The sequence below is a fragment of the Struthio camelus genome, chromosome W (genome assembly GCF_040807025.1).
Source record: "Struthio camelus isolate bStrCam1 chromosome W, bStrCam1.hap1, whole genome shotgun sequence".
NCBI classification, from domain to species: domain Eukaryota; kingdom Metazoa; phylum Chordata; class Aves; order Struthioniformes; family Struthionidae; genus Struthio; species Struthio camelus.
This window is the reverse complement of record NC_090981.1, coordinates 26,717,810-26,736,030: the sequence shown is the minus strand read 5'-3', so window position 1 is coordinate 26,736,030 and position 18,221 is coordinate 26,717,810. Positions and strand designations below refer to the sequence as shown.

The 18,221-nt window shown below is 34.6% G+C and overlaps 1 protein-coding gene across 2 annotated transcripts in view; it reads left to right on the top strand.

Moving 5' to 3' along the window:
- The window catches only part of LOC138064096 (alpha-mannosidase 2-like), a 126,219-nt gene that overhangs the window by 30,284 nt on the left and 77,714 nt on the right, over positions 1 to 18,221 (top strand). For both annotated transcript variants that reach the window (XM_068925059.1, XM_068925060.1), the window contains exons 4-8: positions 5,159 to 5,330; positions 7,051 to 7,178; positions 8,743 to 8,916; positions 10,646 to 10,832; positions 17,505 to 17,682. In XM_068925059.1, the coding sequence (XP_068781160.1) occupies positions 5,159 to 5,330; positions 7,051 to 7,178; positions 8,743 to 8,916; positions 10,646 to 10,832; positions 17,505 to 17,682 (839 nt within the window). The remainder of the gene's footprint in view (positions 1 to 5,158; positions 5,331 to 7,050; positions 7,179 to 8,742; positions 8,917 to 10,645; positions 10,833 to 17,504; positions 17,683 to 18,221) is intronic.

The window sequence follows — 18,221 nt, the reverse complement described above, 5'->3', positions numbered from 1 at the left end:
TTCTTCACACGTTTAATTCAGTGGACCACTAATAATTTAGACTGTCCTGATCCACTGTAAAATTCTGATTACACATAAGAATAGGATAATATAAAGCTGAAACAGAAATGAAAAATGTTAGTTGAATTAAAACTGAGAGCTTTACCTTTTGAATAGTTTCAGATTATAGACCATGAAATTGAAAGTTCACTAATTGGTATGCTCATGTTGTGTTTAGTAGGAAGATTAAAACAGTCACTGTATCTTTGTGGCTAGAATTTGTTTTCCTCCTTACAAACAGCAAGAATGTTTCTTTTTTTTTTTTTTTCTCCTAGAAACAATGGACCATCTATGATGACTATATTTGTGTATATAAAGTATACATTAAATAAATGCATTGGATAGTGAACAGTTAGTTTCTCCACTATATGGGAAGATGAGCTTTAGGAATAAAATGGGAAAATGCTATGCTTTTTTGCTGTGAATTCTAGAAACTTGAGTTGCGTTTCTGGCTTATTTGTCAATATTTCTCTGGTTGTAAGTGAAGTAGCAGGTAACCTTTAGGGAGACCGGGTTTTTTTCTTTCTTTGCTTTGTCTGAACAGAAATGAAGATTCAAGCAGTTCTCCTGAAAATTAACAGAACTATTCTAGAGAGCATACTTTTAATTCCTGATCAGTACAAATTTTCTTCCCATCTTAGCTATGAGAACAGCAGGCTTCACTTGTACAAACCAGAAGTTGACCTTGCACTGCGTAAGCCTAACATGTAAGAAGTCTAATGAGAATTTTTGAAGTGTTTCTTGTTTTTACTGCAGATTTCACTTTTGATCAAGTGTGCATTTAAGCGCTTAGCTATGTTTATGAAGTTATGTTGTGGTAGATACCTTAAGGAGTGAGTCTCCTGGTCTATTGAGCAGAGATCTTTTACCAGTTAAAGTATGCCTTTGAAAAAGTAAATATCCTACCCTACCTTTTTAATATCAGTGTCTCTCTTCCTAGCTAAATGACATTATTTGGGAGAATTTGGGGGGGGGGAGGGGGGGAGTAAGGGGTCATGTTTTATGTGTCTTCTATTGTATCAGAATGAGTGCTGTAACACAGTCGTGTTCCAGGCGGCTTTCTCTTACTCTGGCTTATGTCAAATAGAAAAATGGAAAATAGCTATCTTGGGAGACTGCTTTTAGTTTTAATTCTGAGGTAACCTTATCTCAGAGACATCATGTTTCTAGAGGTTTTCTTTTTACATTCTTGGCCAATGAGCTGTTAATCACTGGATAATTCATCTTTACTGAAATTACTGAACTGCCCACAAAAGAAATGTGTTAATGTAATAAGTGATAGTATTCTGGCTATTTACTTAAGTCTGCCTCTTCCCTGAACCAGGTTTCATGAGGAACTAGAAACATTTTCAAGGACGTGTGTACTCTTAAACATTGGCTTATGATAGTAGGCAATTCAAAAGCATGTTTGTTTGTTTATGGACAACAGTACTTTTGTCTTTTGGTTTAGAATTAACTACTGAAATGAAAATTATATTATGTGTCTGCATGGCTTTGTCAGCAGTGCTCAAACACTGTTGGTAATAGTGGTTCCATGTTTTCAAAGTTGATTTATGATTCTCATTGTGATCAAATTGTAAAGTGCTTTTACTTAGGTTATTTTTTGTTTAATTTTTTGTCTTCTGTTCTGATTCTGACCTGAAATTTTGCTTGTATCTCGGTCTGTGTCTTAACTATATTAAGAAGGACACAAAAATGCCTTTCTTGTGTGTGAAGAGGTGGTGCAGCTTCAAGAATGAAATTGGAGTGGAAAGTGTAGACAGGCCTAATGGCAAATCTGTTAATGAGGTGCTTCAGGGTTTTTTGCACAGCAATAGATTGCATTGACATTTTGGCATGATCCTTGGAGTCTACTGTCTACCAGGAAATTTACTTTAACATTAAAAAAGGAGGGGAAAATATACATAGACAACCTCTGTAGGGCAAAGAAAAAAAATAGTTTCCACAGTTTTTCCACATTTTGTGTAATGTTACTGAGTAATTTTTCTCTTTTTTTTTTTTTTAAACTGGTAAAGGTTCTAGTGTAGACTTAAACTGACAAATGTTCTTTTGCTGATACAGTATTTCTAGTTTTGATAGCTGCTGCCTTAAGCTATTGTACATTTTGCACATGTAAACTACTTGAAATCAGAGTTTTCTGGTCCAAATACACTGGTAAACCTTTTCTTTCATCCTGGAATAAGTTTGTAGTGTATGGATAAGAATAAGAATGAACTTGAGTTGTGCAAAAATCTTATGTGATATTAGGAACTAAGATATGAAATGATAAATGTAAGATGTCAGTCTTTGATCTTTGACTTACAGATGTCAACTCTAAGCGAATTTATTTGTTTTTCTCTGTTTTGCCTTTAATAATTTAAAAAAAAAAATCATTATAGCTCTGTGCATAGTTGGAAAGCCTCTGTGAGTAATGGGTTAGGAACTGTTGATGCAGAACTAGAGTAAGTGCATGATACCAGAAGCATAGTAATTAAATTTCAGAGGACTTTTTCAGATGGCTTGCAACTAATTCTGTGAACATTTATAAATATTTGCTAGGAATTTCTGAAGATTTGGTGTATTACCTATGTTACACCCTTGCTATGTAGCTCAATAAACTGAGGTTAAAAAAAAAGACATAAGACTGCCTTTCCTTCATAATAATATATTTTTGTGCCAATAGTTTTGTTGTTTTTCCCTGTGATTCTTTATTGAAAAAATTGATTAATAACCCAATGTAAACAATGTTTAAACAACTAATTCAGTGGAAATTAGCCTTTATTGCTAAAGCACAGTAGGATAATAAAAACATGCTTAAAAGGCTTTATTATTATGATACATTTCTGTTTAGGAAAAACATAGGACACTGTTTCAATTCATTCTCCATTAGCTGTGTGAAAGTATGATAACATTATCTCTTGCAGGAGAAATTCTCAAAGCTATAAATTTGCAGTTGGCTACTTGTGCGTCGTCTTACATAAATATTAGTAAAATATTTCTTTCATTTGTTAGAAGTTAAATGAGTAATGAAAAAGATTAATTCATCCTATGATCCCAATTCTTTCAGGGAAAGCTTGCATAACAAAACACTCGTCAAAATAGACTGAGATCATGACAAGTTTTGATTTAAAAACAGCATGAAAGAAAAATAAATTTGGTTTGTTCATTGCTTTTTCCTTCTTCAGCCTTACTGAAACTACTGTGAGATAGTAATTTGCTGTCAACTGGTTTTGTATTAAGCTGTTTCCACTCCTCTAAAGAAAGTATCTTTTATGTCTAGGTCTTATGACCTTTTTTTTAGCTTTCTCGAGGAAAATGTAACTTTCTTAAGCATGATGATTCTTCTAGATGCTAAACATCAATTTAAAAAAAGGGTACTGAGCTGGCACTTTTTCCTCAGAAGTGTTAAAAGTTTTTTATTTCCTTTTTTGGACACTGATGTTTCTTGTTTGTTTCTGAGTACTTCTACTTTGGAAAGGCTAAGTTTAAACGTGAGTGCCACCAAAAATCAAACGGGGCTCATACTGTCTAGTGATTATTGCTAACCAGAAGATTCTGCATTCAAAATGTGGCTGACATTGTGATAAGCGAGCTAGAAAAGTACAGGCATGTCATCAAATTACATTGGCTTTGCAATTTTAGCTAAGGTAAACTTCAACCATATCTCTCATTCTCTCCTGCCTCCCGCTCTCCCCCCGTTTTTCTCTTTTTAAACACTCAAATAGAGATGAAGGTCTGAATATTGACTCAGAAAGGATATACTCAATAATGTAATTCTGTTAGACTAAAAAAGAATTGTTTTATACTGAAATCTTTTGTATTTATCTACTTATCTGGAAACAATATTAACTTAGACTAGTAATGTGCTATTTTGAAAGCAGACTAGTATTAGGGGAGAATGGCAGTGCCTCCATAGAACAAAACTGAGGACAGCTGGTAACTCGGAGTGGACTCACTAGACAGAGATTTTATCTGGAGAACACGCCTCATGTTATATGGAAGCTTTCACAAAATCTTAAAATGTGGATGCTACAGAAACGATTTGTATCATGGCTTGTCTTTTTCAGTAGACTATTTTGCTGTACCTGATACTTTCTTAAATTCAACTATTGAGTCGCTTTTGGCAGCACTCAATAACACTCACGCATGATGAAGTGGTAGAAAGAATATGAATATGCTGCTTGCGTGTTAAGTAGACTGCTTTATCTGCTTCCTTTTTCCAGTTATAGTTACAGAAGGAACACAACCCATCCAGGTTCAGGGAAGTAAGATGGATGTGCCTCCTTACACAATGTTTTGGAGAGAGGTTAAAGAATTTGTGGAAGGCTCTGCCCTGTGAAGCCTGAATATGTAGTTAAACTCTCAGCCTCCTCTTTTCTTTTACTCTGCATCTCACTGAGTTGATACCTTTTCTAATGAGGGACTGCAACCACAACATACTTTTCTTTCCTTAGTCATTGCTAACAAACATTCAGTAGTGATGTTGATTACATGCTGCTCCGTTTGCTTCTGGGTTTTTTTATGTTTAGTTGCTAGGTCTGTGGGATTACCATTACTGGCTCTTCATTTTCTTCTTGAGATGTGAGTGAAGGGTGTGGTTAGTGATGATCTTAGGTCAGTCATTCTACATAGACTGGAGTGATGGGGTGCTTTATAACTTGAAAGGAGAGATAAAGAAGCAAATAGATGGAAGGATCAGGGATATGTCTGTGTTGGGAATAGGGCATGGGCTAGGAAGATGTCCTATTAGTAGATGTTGCAGTCCTTACATTGGAGAGATGAGGAAACGTAATGGAAGCTGTCAATGAAGATCTGTTTACAGATATTTGCTTCTTCCTCTTCAATTATTTAATTTCTACTTGAATCATTTTTTCCCCCCCCACAATTTTAAAATCTGTTATCTCAGCTGATCAGATTAGAATGCTTAGTATTCCATATACTTGTATTTTTAGGAAATAAAACATCTAAATTTTGTAAAAACAAACTCAAAATTCGGCACTGTGAACTATCCACAGCATGTAAAATTTGGCTTTTAAAATAGATGCTTCACTTAACTTTTTGCAGGATGCAGGAGGGATGTGAGCCTGTTAAGGCTATAGAGAATAGCTTAAGTTTCACATGTTCTTATTTCTTTGCTTAGGTTGGTTGAAGACTTTTGATGACTACTTCAGAGATCAGACACAACATATCTTAAATAACATGGTTATAAAACTGCAGGAAGACAACCGAAGAAAATTTATGTGGTCTGAGATTTCTTACTTTTCAAAATGGTGGGATGGAATAGATAACCAAAAAAAGGATGCTGTTAAAAGGTTTGAACATCTGTGCTATTTGTGTTGTGCTCCTTGCAGAATGTTCTGAATCGTAATATGTGTTTGACTACACTATCAAATCATTGATTTCATTTGTTGCAATGTGGTATTATGAGAATAATCACACAAAGTTCTAGTTTGGGGTGTTTGTGATTTTTATTTTTTATTATAAAAAAGCACAACTCTGTTTAGAGAAATGGAGCCAAGTTACTGAATTGCTGGAAAAAAAAGACTGAAAGTATCCATTCCCAGTCATTAAGATGGTATTCAAATTGTGAGAGTGATTATAAACTCAACTCCCGTATTTGAAGTGGCATAAAAGTTTTGGTAGTGGGTTGAAGGTAATCCTCCATACTAGCTATTTATTTAAGGTAATTTTTTCCTCCATTATGATAGTTATGAAATGAGATGTTTTGCATCTTAAACTGTCTGTTTTTAATAAACATGCAGCTATGTAAATGTTAAACAAGTGCATACTCTATATGCTTTTTCTCAGTGTTTTTTTTTTTTTTTTTAAATGACAGGTCTAAAGTAATAGAAAAGTAAGGGATTTAACTAGACATTGAGACAAGAAAGCATGCTGCTTGGATAACCTAAGTCAGGATCTAGTTTTGAAATACTGCCCTCACTATTACAAAAGTTGTTATTTATATATGCTATAATTATGTTTAGTATATATACATCATATATTAAACTAAGATGCCTCAAGACAGGATCAAACAGTTGGATCAGGGGCATCCCTTTAAGATACACTGGGTACAGCTAAAGCTGCAACATGCTTTAAAGCTGAGAGAGCCTCAAAGCTGCAAAACTTTGATATCCCTGGAAATCTTGGGAGTGACATAGAAAACTGTCTGTTTAAAGAGTTGTGTACAACGTGTAAACATTAGAGCACATTGTGGGATTTCAAGATGATAAAATCTCTTGGGACACAAAAAGCAGGTGAATAACGTTCACTAGGGACCTGTGTACTTTCTTGCTTCAGGGAAATTTGGTATTGGTTAAAGTGCTGTTTAGTTATCGAGTTACAGAAGCATGGACAGGAGGTTATTTTGATGTATGTTTTTCATTAGTTCTATGGGCATTACTTATGAGTAAGTGCTGGTATGCTTACTGTATCTCTTTCTTAAACTCATTAACCAGATACGCAGTAGCATAAAGATACAAATGCTGACATTACCTTATTTAATTGTAGGGACTATCTTGTACTGGAAGCGTGATTACTAGGTCCATGGAGATCTTAATAGGGAGACTGGATCATTCTGTGATCTGTTTCAATGAGTTGGTTTAAAGTCATTACAGATATAATAAACTTTGCTCCATCAGCTTTCTAAAACAGTAAAAAGAATGGTAGGTCAAGGATAGGAAATAGTAGTGCTTGAACTATGGAATGTCTGGGCATCTCACTCGACTGGCCTTCAGTACTGTGGCACATACATTGTTTTACTTTCATAGTCTTTGCAGGAAACAGCCCTCTTCCTGAATAAAGAAAAAAATTAAATATTCTATGACACATGCGGAAGAGCGGATAGTTTTGCACAGAAATATTAAGAATTTCATTTTCTCTGTTCAGTTAAAAAAAGTCATCCGATATTGAAACTGACATAATTTAGATTTTGGCATTGTTTCCGCAATAAATCTCTCGTGTATTCAGAAGTTGATTTTAACATTATATTTTCGCAGCAAGTTTCTGAACACAATTTACATACTTCTCTTTCAGGTTAATAAAAGATGGGCAATTTGAAATAGTAACAGGAGGATGGGTTATGCCTGATGAAGCCTCTGCTCACTACTTTGCTTTAATTGACCAACTGATAGAAGGACATCAGTGGCTAGAAAGGAACCTGGGTATGTAGCCTGATTTAAAATTTCGCTGTGTTAATACAGGAAGTCAATTAGTAATTCCTTTTTTTTTCTCTCTCAGGTGATTAGAAGGTTTTACTTACTCTGCTTTCCTGAAACATTAAATCAGACCATTTACTGAAAACTGCAGGGTTGAGTCTAGTATTTGCAATTACTATTTACAAATAAAGGTTCTTGGAAGAAGAGTATTTAAACTTTTTTCTGTTCTAATGCTTTGGTTAATGAAAGTTGTGTGTAATATATGAACATACAAAATACAAGACTAAATCATGCTAAACTGTAGTTCACATGCCTGTGGTATCACACACTGTTTCCAAGATAACTATTTCTATCTTTTGGAAATCGTGAATAGCGCCTTAAAATCATTTGGCTTAAATTGATATGCCTTCCATATATTTGAATTTATTCTGAAAGCTGGATATTAATTAGGTTCTTTTTAGGTAAGCTTTTCAAAAAGTAAATATGAAACTTAGTAGTAAAAGTAGTAGTAGTAAAGACCTAATTCCCCTGTAATCTGTTAAAATCATTTACATTTAAAAAAAAGTCATATTTGCTTTTTAAACTTTAAAGAAAATCAAACAACTGGAGGATTGTTGGAATTACTAAGTACGTGCAATAAGGCCAACTGAATTATTTTGGTGGCTTTGGGAGATTTTTCTGGTTTAGTTCCATAATTAGAGATAATGTTTTATTTTTAATTAACCCTTTTTTGTATGCAAAGCATTTGTGCAGAGATTTTTAATAACAACATCACTTCATTTAATTGAAATTATTTTGAAAAGCTGTTTCCCTATGTTTTTCTTGGATTGCAATTCCCATAAATATTGCTTGACATAAATATGATTTAGAAAAAAAATCCAGTAAAAGGTTAATACACTGCCTACCCTTTTTTGAAGGCGAGGGGAAGAGACACAGTAAAATGGAGATACATATTGAATTGGTTAAATAAAAGTTAGATATAGCTTTCTGATTTGGTGATATGAAATTCACTGGCAAGACAATAGTAATCAACTAGATTGTAATGATTGCCAGCCAAGTAAATCAATTAGCTTTTGAAAGAAAAGTTAATCCCAATGCCAGCAAAGGTTAAAATTATTTAAATTACAGTGAAAATTCACTGATTTATAACATCTATCCATCTGCATCTGTTCATTTTCGTTCAGCTTTCCTTTCTAATTATAGCATATATAAATTTTAAAATGAAAGAGGAGATGTATTTCATTATGATTCCATATAAGGTAAAATATTGGAGACAAAAGTTGAAACGGCGTAACAATGTAGAGTACTGATCTCCAATTTCTTTACTTAGTTAGCCAGGTTGCCCTGCACCCTGAGTCATTTGATTTTACGGAGGTATTTATCTATTTAATTGTAGAATGTTAATTCCAAAGGATGTTCTTAGGGAGACTTAATCACCTGTATTTTTCATTTACCTTCTTGGAAATTTCATTGTTAGAGATCTGATTTAAATTATATTGATATTGTTTGATTTCCTCAGTGAAAAGTAAAACTTTTTTTCTTCCCCTTCTACTCTTCCTTTTGTCAACAGGAGTAAAACCAAAGTCTGGTTGGGCTGTTGATCCCTTTGGGCATTCACCGACAATGGCCTACCTTCTGAAACGCACGGGATTTTCCAACATGCTTATACAGAGAGTTCACTACTCAATTAAAAAACACTTTGCAACACAGAAGACACTAGAATTTTTTTGGAGACAGAACTGGGGTATGTGTTTTTCCTTTGTCTCAATTTATTTTATTTGTTGCTTTATTATTGGTTTAAAAAAAAAATCAAGAGAGCTTGGATAAATACTATGAAAATTTCCACAGAAGCAGGTTATTTGGAGAAGTTAGTCAGGTCTTCAAAATTTTGAACTTGTGGTTTTGTTGCTTTAAAAGAAAGCCTTTCATTTTGTTTAAAAATTTCTGGGATTTTTTTTTTATGACAGAAAGTGAGTACATGTGTTGGGGAAGGGGTTAAATATAGAAGGTGTAGCTCCGTCATTGTTCTTCTGATCTTCCTTTTACTTCATTTTCAGTTCTGTTTATACTTTTTCTCATTTCTCTTCTCTAACCCTCCTTAGAAAATATTTATATGGGAAAGGGAAAAGCAGATGCTATGGACTTTAGTTCACTTTCCTATTTCCCGTTTTAAAACTTTCAACACAAGATTCACCTTCCTTTCACACACACATTTACAAGAGTTAAACAGGATGGAATGTTCTTTTTTCCTTTTCTCACATCTGCTTTCCTTTTCCTACTCCATCACCTGCTGATTATATTTCGTGAGGAGAGGTGAGGAAATAAAGTGGAGGTAGAAAGGAACATTTTTCTTAAATGACAGCAAAACTGTGGGTATTGGTTGAAGGTAGAACGGTCATGTTTCCGCTCTTACTACGGGAAAAGCTTTCAAGCAACCATTGGGTAAAAAAGTGTGACGCCCTCCAAGATTGTATGATCAAAGATCACAGCACTTTCATCTGGCATGATATGCAAAGCTGATTCCAGGGAAATAAAGAGTTCCCACAGTTGAAAGGTCCATGTAATCATGAATTATTAACTGTTAAGTAATAAAATAAGTTTATTAACAAAAGGTGTGGAGCGGTGCTGTGAGGACTCCTGTTTTTGCAGCTTTTGAAGAGCGTTCTCATATGTATCATTGGCATACTTTTCTTGGGAGTCAGGTGCTGTGGCACACCTATAGCACTCATCCCTTATTTCCATATAAAAATGTTTAGAGTACTTAGTGCTGGAAATAGGTAATCGATTTTCAGAGTGTGTTAGCAGATGAGTAAAATTAAGGTTCTCTTTTAAAATGAAGATTTGAAAGACCTTCTTTTGCAAGACTTTGACAAAAATATGTATAGATCTATTTGAACTAGAAATTCAGCTCTAACTCCTGGTGGGATGAGGCACATACTTTAGGAAATGGGCTGACTAAGTGGAAAAGTTAGTATTACAAAATTGGGATGAAAATGTTCTGACACGCAAGTGCATAAAATCTTTTTGTTACACTATTGAAGATATTTATAGTCATGAAATTAAGATACTATTTAAACCATTTCCAATGTTGTACTAATGAAGTAATGACAGCATTTTTTTTATTCTTCTGAAAACCTAAAACATGTTTTTATTCGTCTCTAAAATTCTAGAAATGTGGTTTATCTGGGTAAAAAAACCCTAACATTTTGTTCATGTCTCTTCAAATCAGGCAGTGCTTAATAAGGACATCTCAATCTGTTGTTAGGTCTATTTTTAGCCTGTTTTATATAAGGCAGATAAGGAGAAAAGTTTATCCCATCTACATAGACTCCAAGTATGGATGTTCAGAGCATGAATTGTTTTGGTCTGGTGATTTTTAATAACATTTTTGAGTTAAGATCATGAAACTGATTTAGCTTTAGCAAACCTGAGAGGGTTTATTTTAAAGGTGAGCTTTATGTATTTAATTTCAGATTTGGGATCCAGTACAGATATCCTTTGTCATATGATGCCTTTCTATAGCTATGATGTTCCTCATACTTGTGGTCCAGATCCAAAAATCTGTTGCCAATTTGATTTTAAACGTCTTCCTGGAGGAAGAGTAAGTTGCCCGTGGAGAGTTCCCCCAGAGGCCATTCATGCTGGGAATGTTCAACACAGGTACAGTTTCTCTATATTGTGGAAGTGAGTAGCTGAAAAAAATATTTTTATGCTGGTCAAAGAGGCTGCCTAGCATAGCTTGGTGAGTTTATATAGTTCTTGAAACAAACTGGCCACAGGAAAATAATACCTATAACTTACCTGCTGTTTGCACTTAAGTTCAGAACATAATTGACAATGAAATTCATAAATAGGTTATGACTAAGGAAGATGCATTTAATTTTTTCTCTTCCATTCATGATGCATGAGTCTAACTCTCACATAGCCTGAGTGAATGCCACACTGAATATAGTCATTAATTTGGCTACAGTCTTGTCAAATGTCTTTTGCTTTCTTACACAATTGAACCTTGCTGAGCATTTGCTGCAGAATATCCACTAAATTTTTTACTTTTGTTATTTTTTATTTTTTTAATAGCAGAAGTAGGGGGGGAAAAAGAATATTCTGAAAAAATCTATTGTGGAATAGAGCCTCAACGGATCCGGCTGTTTCAAATGCTTTACCTTTTTTCTATTTTTTATCTCCTCTGATTTTGCTTGCTTACCCAACTCAACAATCCAAACAATTCCCCCCCCCCCTTTTTTTTTTCCCCCCTCTGAGGCACTTCTTAGTATGAATATATTTCATTTTAAAAGTTGTCTTGAAGGAATTTTGTAATGGTAATACAGCAACCTTAAAAGGATATAAAATTAATAAATTTGCGCACTAATTTTTCTGACTAATTTTTTTCTCTCTTCACTTCAAGGCAGTACTGTTAGTATCATTAAGCATCTAACTGCTCTATCATTAAGCATCTAACTGCTCTAAAGTGCAAGTATAATACGAGTTGAAGTATGTGAGTGGCTTTCAGGCACAGGTGGCTTATTTTACAGCTACAGCATTAGAATAATTTGAGGTTCTTGCAGTTATATTCTAGAAATTCTTTGAAACTTTCTGAAGTACATACACAAAGCAGAAGAAACAACATGCATGGAGTTAGTAACCTGCATCTTTAGCAGATGCCTTTATTCTACTTTGTGTTCATAACTTCAGCATAACTTTGATATGACTTGGGTCCACAATTCAAGTGCTTTTTATAATATTTAAATTTATAACATAGTAAATATAACACATTTATTCAGTCACTTAGTTTAGAGACTTTTCTTTAAGGGAAATGGGCTGTAAGTCTCCAGTTTCAAACTTTTTTCTCTCTGTCCTCAGTAATAGGTAAAAGCAGTGTACAATTAAAAAAAAATTCCCTAATTTCTGTCTCTGAGATTACATAACATTATAACTGAGACTGGTACTATACTGTCCATAACTCTGTGTTTGGTTTTGACTAATCCACTGAAAAAGGGCTTCAAATAAGTGCAAAATCCAATTGTTACGTATGTAGCTAGCAGGTTACTGTGATTTTTTGTGACTTTTATGAATAGCCAGTCTCCTGTCAATGGTCAGTTGAAGATTTTAGGGACAGCATAGTGTTGTTATACTTTAAGCATGCACTAATTGCAGTATAGTGAGATACTTCCCACAGTATATCCTCACAGCTTCTGATTATCTGTAGCTTAGCTTCCTGAAGTAGACACTTTAACTGAATCTGTGTCCTATGTCTTCAGATTCACTTTTCTTCAATTTTTCAGATAGAAATGCCGAGTTGTTATGCCACTGGTAAGATTCAAGTTTTACACTTTTATAAAACTACCATGTAGTTCTGAAAATAATTTTCTTGAAAGATTGAGCTGTTAAAGTATTCTTTTTGTTTTGTTTATTTTTCCCCAGAAGGATTTTCATTCTAATGCCCTGCTTACTATCTTCATGCCTTGTAAAACTTAAACCATCCAGGAATTCAAGAATTGGGGATTTAGGTAGATGTTTGCAATTAGTGCAAATAGCTGAGCATAACAAATATATTAAGGATAGCAAGGGTGACTTTATTTTCTAGCCTTGGTGCTGAGATTTTAAAGAGAGCAACTGTTATCAGAAATGTGATCTGATGCATTATCAAGTGCACGTGATGCACATATCAAGTCTTCATGCCCTTTTTCTGAGTGGACTAATGCAAATTTTGCGAAGCATTTTGAAATTTTCCTTTTGTCAGTTAAATTCAATTACAAAACTTTTTTCAAGATAAAAGCAGAATGCATCACAATTGTCGTGTTTTAAGTTGAACTTGGAATACTGATAGGAAAAATTGTCATTTTCTTTAAAAAAAAAAAAAAAAAAATTGCAGACAGAAGGTGACAGCCGCAGTAGAGCTAGTAGAATCATTTTGGCACACCCTGGTCCTTATCAACTGTGAAGGAAAGCTTGTGTTCCTTTAGGTCAGAGTTGTGAAAACAAAACAAAAAAAGCCCCTTGAATTTGCATCATGATTATTTGAGGCAAATAAATAGAAGAACAACAGTTCCAGTTTTACTGGAACAAGTATGCTGTAAGGAATATGTAGAGAGCCTGTTAGGAATGCTTTTTAAGATTTTTTTATTTTTAATCAAGTCTTAATTTATCCCTGCACTTCCAAGATGCAACTTTTGCATAACAATCTAAATTAGACTTTGTAAAAGAAATGAAAAAAGTAGTAAATGGCTCTTTTATCCTGTGAAATAAAACCAAGAAAAGGAAACAGAGCAAGTGAAGATGTTGTCAAGTTTAAGGATGATATAAGTATGTTTCCCAACGCTGAATCAATCCTTTGCATCCATTTTCGGTAGATAGTGTCCAACAGGGAATGAAACAGCGAGATGGTAGATAATACCTAGGGAGAAAGTAAAACTAAACGCATTGTCTTTTGAGTCGGTGGACTGGATTATTTACAATCAGAACACTGAAAAGAACATGCAAATTTCCTCTTCGATAGTGTCGTTTCAAATAAATACATTTTGTAGGAAACGGAAATACAAAATGTAGGAAACGTGTTCTTTTGCTACAAAATAATACAAAAATACCACCAAAAAAATTACTTGTATTTGAAGAAAAAGTGGGAATATTATATGCAACCAAAAACTTTTCTGAGCTGACCTCTGTAACGAAACAACTTTTACAACTCTTGTGGGGAAGAGTTGTGAGTGACACAGCAGTAATTGGGAGATGTATTGTTATATCACAAGTTTAGCAAGGTAAAGGTTTGTCTCTGATCTCCGGTTGCCTTGTTTTTTACAACCGGAAAAATAGATATCTGTACTGTGTGGATCTGAATAAAGTATTTGATACACGTTTCATCAGTTCAGCGTCAAGGTTTAAACCACTGACTTTTCTTTAATGCTGAAGTTACACTGAAATAAAAACCATAGATCTTGACTATTCAGCTGGGATTGTAGTTTTTGATTTTAGTACTGTTATGGCCATAGCAATGTAAGGAAGAATGATTAAGCTGAAAAGTCGAGACTAATAGCTGTTGGGTTTATAATTGCCCTGCAATTTTAATTGTGATTTGATAGGCATGAATGCGACAGCAGCCTTATTAAAAGCCTGTACCTGTTTAATTATGAATGTAGTTCCATTCCATAACAGTTTAGGTTATAGATTGTTATTGCATATGCCCAGTCCTGCAGCTGCATCCTTATCGCATCCTTATGTTTGAATGCTGAAGTTCTGGCTTTTCAGAAAAAGACTCTTAATACCTGAATTACAAGATCAGTCACGCTAGCAAGGAAGAACATCTGTGTTTTTTTCTTTAATGATAATGAGTGGTGTTTTTAATAGAAGCATAACTTATTTTGGTGTATATTGTCCTTCCCATGCATAAAAATAAGAGGAAGATTCTGTACTGCAGGATAAACACTGTAGAGTAGAGAATGCCCCCCTGCCCACACACAACTAGTTTTGCAAGCACCCAATTTGACCCTGCTTTCTTTCCATCCCTTGTTTTATTCTCAGCTTTCAGCTTTTTTTCCTATGTGTTTTGTTATATTGCACAACATGCAACTGGCATGCAGGATTGCATTGCTGATGTGGTGCGGGTGATTCTAGTTTGCAGTTGGTCTTGAACTCTTGAGTCTGGTACCCTGTTATGAAGTACTCATCCTGTGTGCTTAGCCGCATCCTCCACAAAATTACCTGAGTAGCAAATTGCAAACCAACCAACCAATTTTCTTTTCTAATTGAGATTATGAAGCAAGGAGCTAGCTTTTAGTGCTTCATGTGCTGTGCAGTCGAGACTGTGAAGCCATGACCACTGTCAGACCTGTCACATAAGACTTGCTACAGGCTGCTGCAGCGTTCCTTGCGATTCCTACGGACTCTGGGTGACAACTATTCCTCCTTCTTTTACGATGCAGGGAGTGAACCTAGCCCCATATTAAGTGATGTGTTCTAGGCAAATTTTTGACTTACAAAGAGAAACTTGCGATGTGAAAACATTTTTCCTCATCTGTCAAAGGTCTTTAGCGTTCTTTGGTAACCTGAAAGCTTCCCAAAGAAAGGTTAAAAAGAAAAAAAAAATTCAAGTAAAGTTGTTACTGACTTGACATGTATTAGTAGTGTCTTGATATAAGTTCATGTAATTAGGATTACTCTGAGTATTGAGAGCTATGTAGTGTATTTTGTATACAATTCTGAGAACTTTTGAATGTATAAAAACAAAATGTTTATATAAAAAGCCATTAAAAATGTAAGTGCTGCTGGTAATGTGTGTCGGTAATTATAGGACTAGAAAAAATTTCAATTCACGAATTGAAATCACAAATCATTTTAGTTTTCCAGTTTTTATTTAGGTAGGTGGGATAAATATAAAAACACACCTACTACTGTGTTTACTGGGGAGCCAGAAGAGGAAAGCATTGTGGAATCTCAGGCTTTTTCTGCACAAGTATTTGTCATCTCCAGCAAATCCTGTCTGAGGGTTTCTGCTGACACTTTTTCCCCTTCTCTCTGAAATAGTGATTTTAAAAGTTCTTTGAGAGCAACTTAAATCTTTTCCAGTAACAGGGTTTTTTTGCAGAGGATGTACATGATTTTGAGACATCTCACTTTCTTTGGTGTTTTGCCATTGAAAATGGTTTGCAATGGAATAAGATTCTGCCACCTCATTAAAAGCACCTGAGAATCCTATAGCAGAAGGTGATTTGGGGACAGGGAGAACAGCAGCATTGAGTTTTGCAGTAGATTTGGAAAGAAACTGGGGAAGGCTTTGAGGAGAGATGCAGTAGTCAAATATTAGCACTAACCTTTCCTGTAGTCCTATATTTCTCAAGAGGCTCTAAAATACAATATTTTTCTAACCGTAGACTGCATATGGGAAATTTGAGTTAGAGTGGCTTTTTAGAAGGGAGAATTACCAAGTCTTCTATTGTGCCAATTGTAGTAGTTTTATGGAGAGGAAGACTTTATGTTAAAGTCAGGATGCTGTTGAAGGTCATGGGAAAAATTGATTCAAGCGTATGTTTTTAGTAATCTGAACTATAAATTCAGCTATAGACAAGGGTGAGGAGGGGGAAAAGCTGCTAGATGGGTCTATATGCTAGTCTCAGCAGAACCAGGTAGATCCTTAACTAAAGGTCCTGTGCCACCTCTTCTCCCTGTCCCAATAGAGTCAGACCTTGTGTTTACTCAAAACTGTTTCAACTGGTTAAAAAGCAAACACCCTGACTCCTTGATTAGATATGAAATCCATATTTCTTTAATAAACTTGTTTAAATTCTCACAGAAATTTTCATGTAAATATTAAAAATCTTCAAGAGTATGATGTAAAAGTAGATGGTGGCCTTAAGCCACATTTGTAGAAACAAAAAGCTCACTGGAATCTGGAATTTGCAGCTGTATTCCCTTTAAAATTTTATTCTCATTTACAAATATATTACTGCAGTTTATATTTCCTACTACAATTATTTTCATAACTTTAATTAGAGAAGATCACCACCTGAAGACTTCTGTAATGGTTGAGGGCTTTTGGGGAGGGAGGTAAAGGGAGAAACAGGCATTTTCACTAATCCAGACATCAAACTTGTAAGTTTAGTTATATTGCTACTTAATGAGAGGAATGATATTTTACTTGCCAAAGAGTGAGGAGGTACTGAAGGACAACTTTACTGCCTTTTCTATACAAAAGAAATGTGATGGGTTTAATTTATCAGGATGTGAGTAAAGGATTTAATATTACTGTATGGGAAATCATTAGTAAAGCTTAAGAAAGCTAGTTGTAAGACAGGAAGAAGCTAACTGAAGAGGGAACAATGATTATCAGCACTGCAAAAACATTTCTGGTGAAGGTGACTACTGAAGTTGCTCAAAGATTAATTTATGGGCATTTTTTATATCAAGGACATGAAGCTATAAAGCTGAGTGTCCGAGGGAATTACCAGAAGGGATGAGAAGAGCTTGCTTATTTGTTATTGTAAATAAAGACTGGAGGGGATTAGGATTGTTATCTAAATATAAAGCAGGTAAACATAATTTAAACTGAAGGTTAGTTTTGGCACAGGAACAAATTGATGCAGACTGACCTACTGTTAAAGATGGATCTTGATAAGTTTATGGGAGGGTTTAATTGACATAGTGTCTGCAACAGTGGTAGGCTGGATGTGAAGTCCCAGTGCAGGGAATTGCACCAGATTTTTATTACGAAAAGGAATAGAAAAATGTTGTGTGTCTTGTTTAAAGTCAACCCTTTGCACAGTTTGGTATCTAAAAATTGTTTTGTCAAGTACTGACCTTTATTCTTCTGTTTTCTAAATTGTATTAATTTTTTTTTCCAAGGGCTTGGATGATTTTAGATCAATACAGAAAGAAGTCAAAGCTTTTCCGTACTAAAGTTCTGTTGGCTCCACTAGGGGATGATTTCCGCTATGCTGAGAGCTCAGAATGGGATCAGCAGTACCAGAATTATCAGAAGCTGTTTGATTATATGAACTCTCATCCTGAGTTGCATGTTAAGGTAAATACAACATTTTTTCTAGTTTGTGGAGAAAACAATTTTTCTAGGTATTCTGAGATTACATAGAAAAAAAATTAGATTTTGGCAGACATGGTGCTTTACTCTACAAATTATTTTACAGCAGGCTAGGCTGATCCTTTCCTTCCAAAACAAAATAAAAACTTTTTTCTGAGTACTCTTGTTTTCACAGGCTTCTGGTTCTTATTTTCTCCCTTTTGGAATGCACGCATTTTGCTTCTAGCTACTACACGGTAAAATTCTTTGCACTTACAGTCATCGTCCCTTTATTTTGAGGCATTTTTAAAGAAGTTATGCTAGAACAAGACATCTCAGATACAGTCAGCTTACTTTTTTAACTTTTTCTGATGCTAATTGGAATTATTTGTCATTTCTCACATAATTCAAGGAGTGTAGTTTGTCACTTAAAAGTGATTATATGTATTTCCTTATTAGAAATTCAAAAATTTTATTACTTTCCTTGGATCTTTTCTGTTTTATTTATTTCAAAAGGAACACAACAAAACCAAAAAACCCTCGAG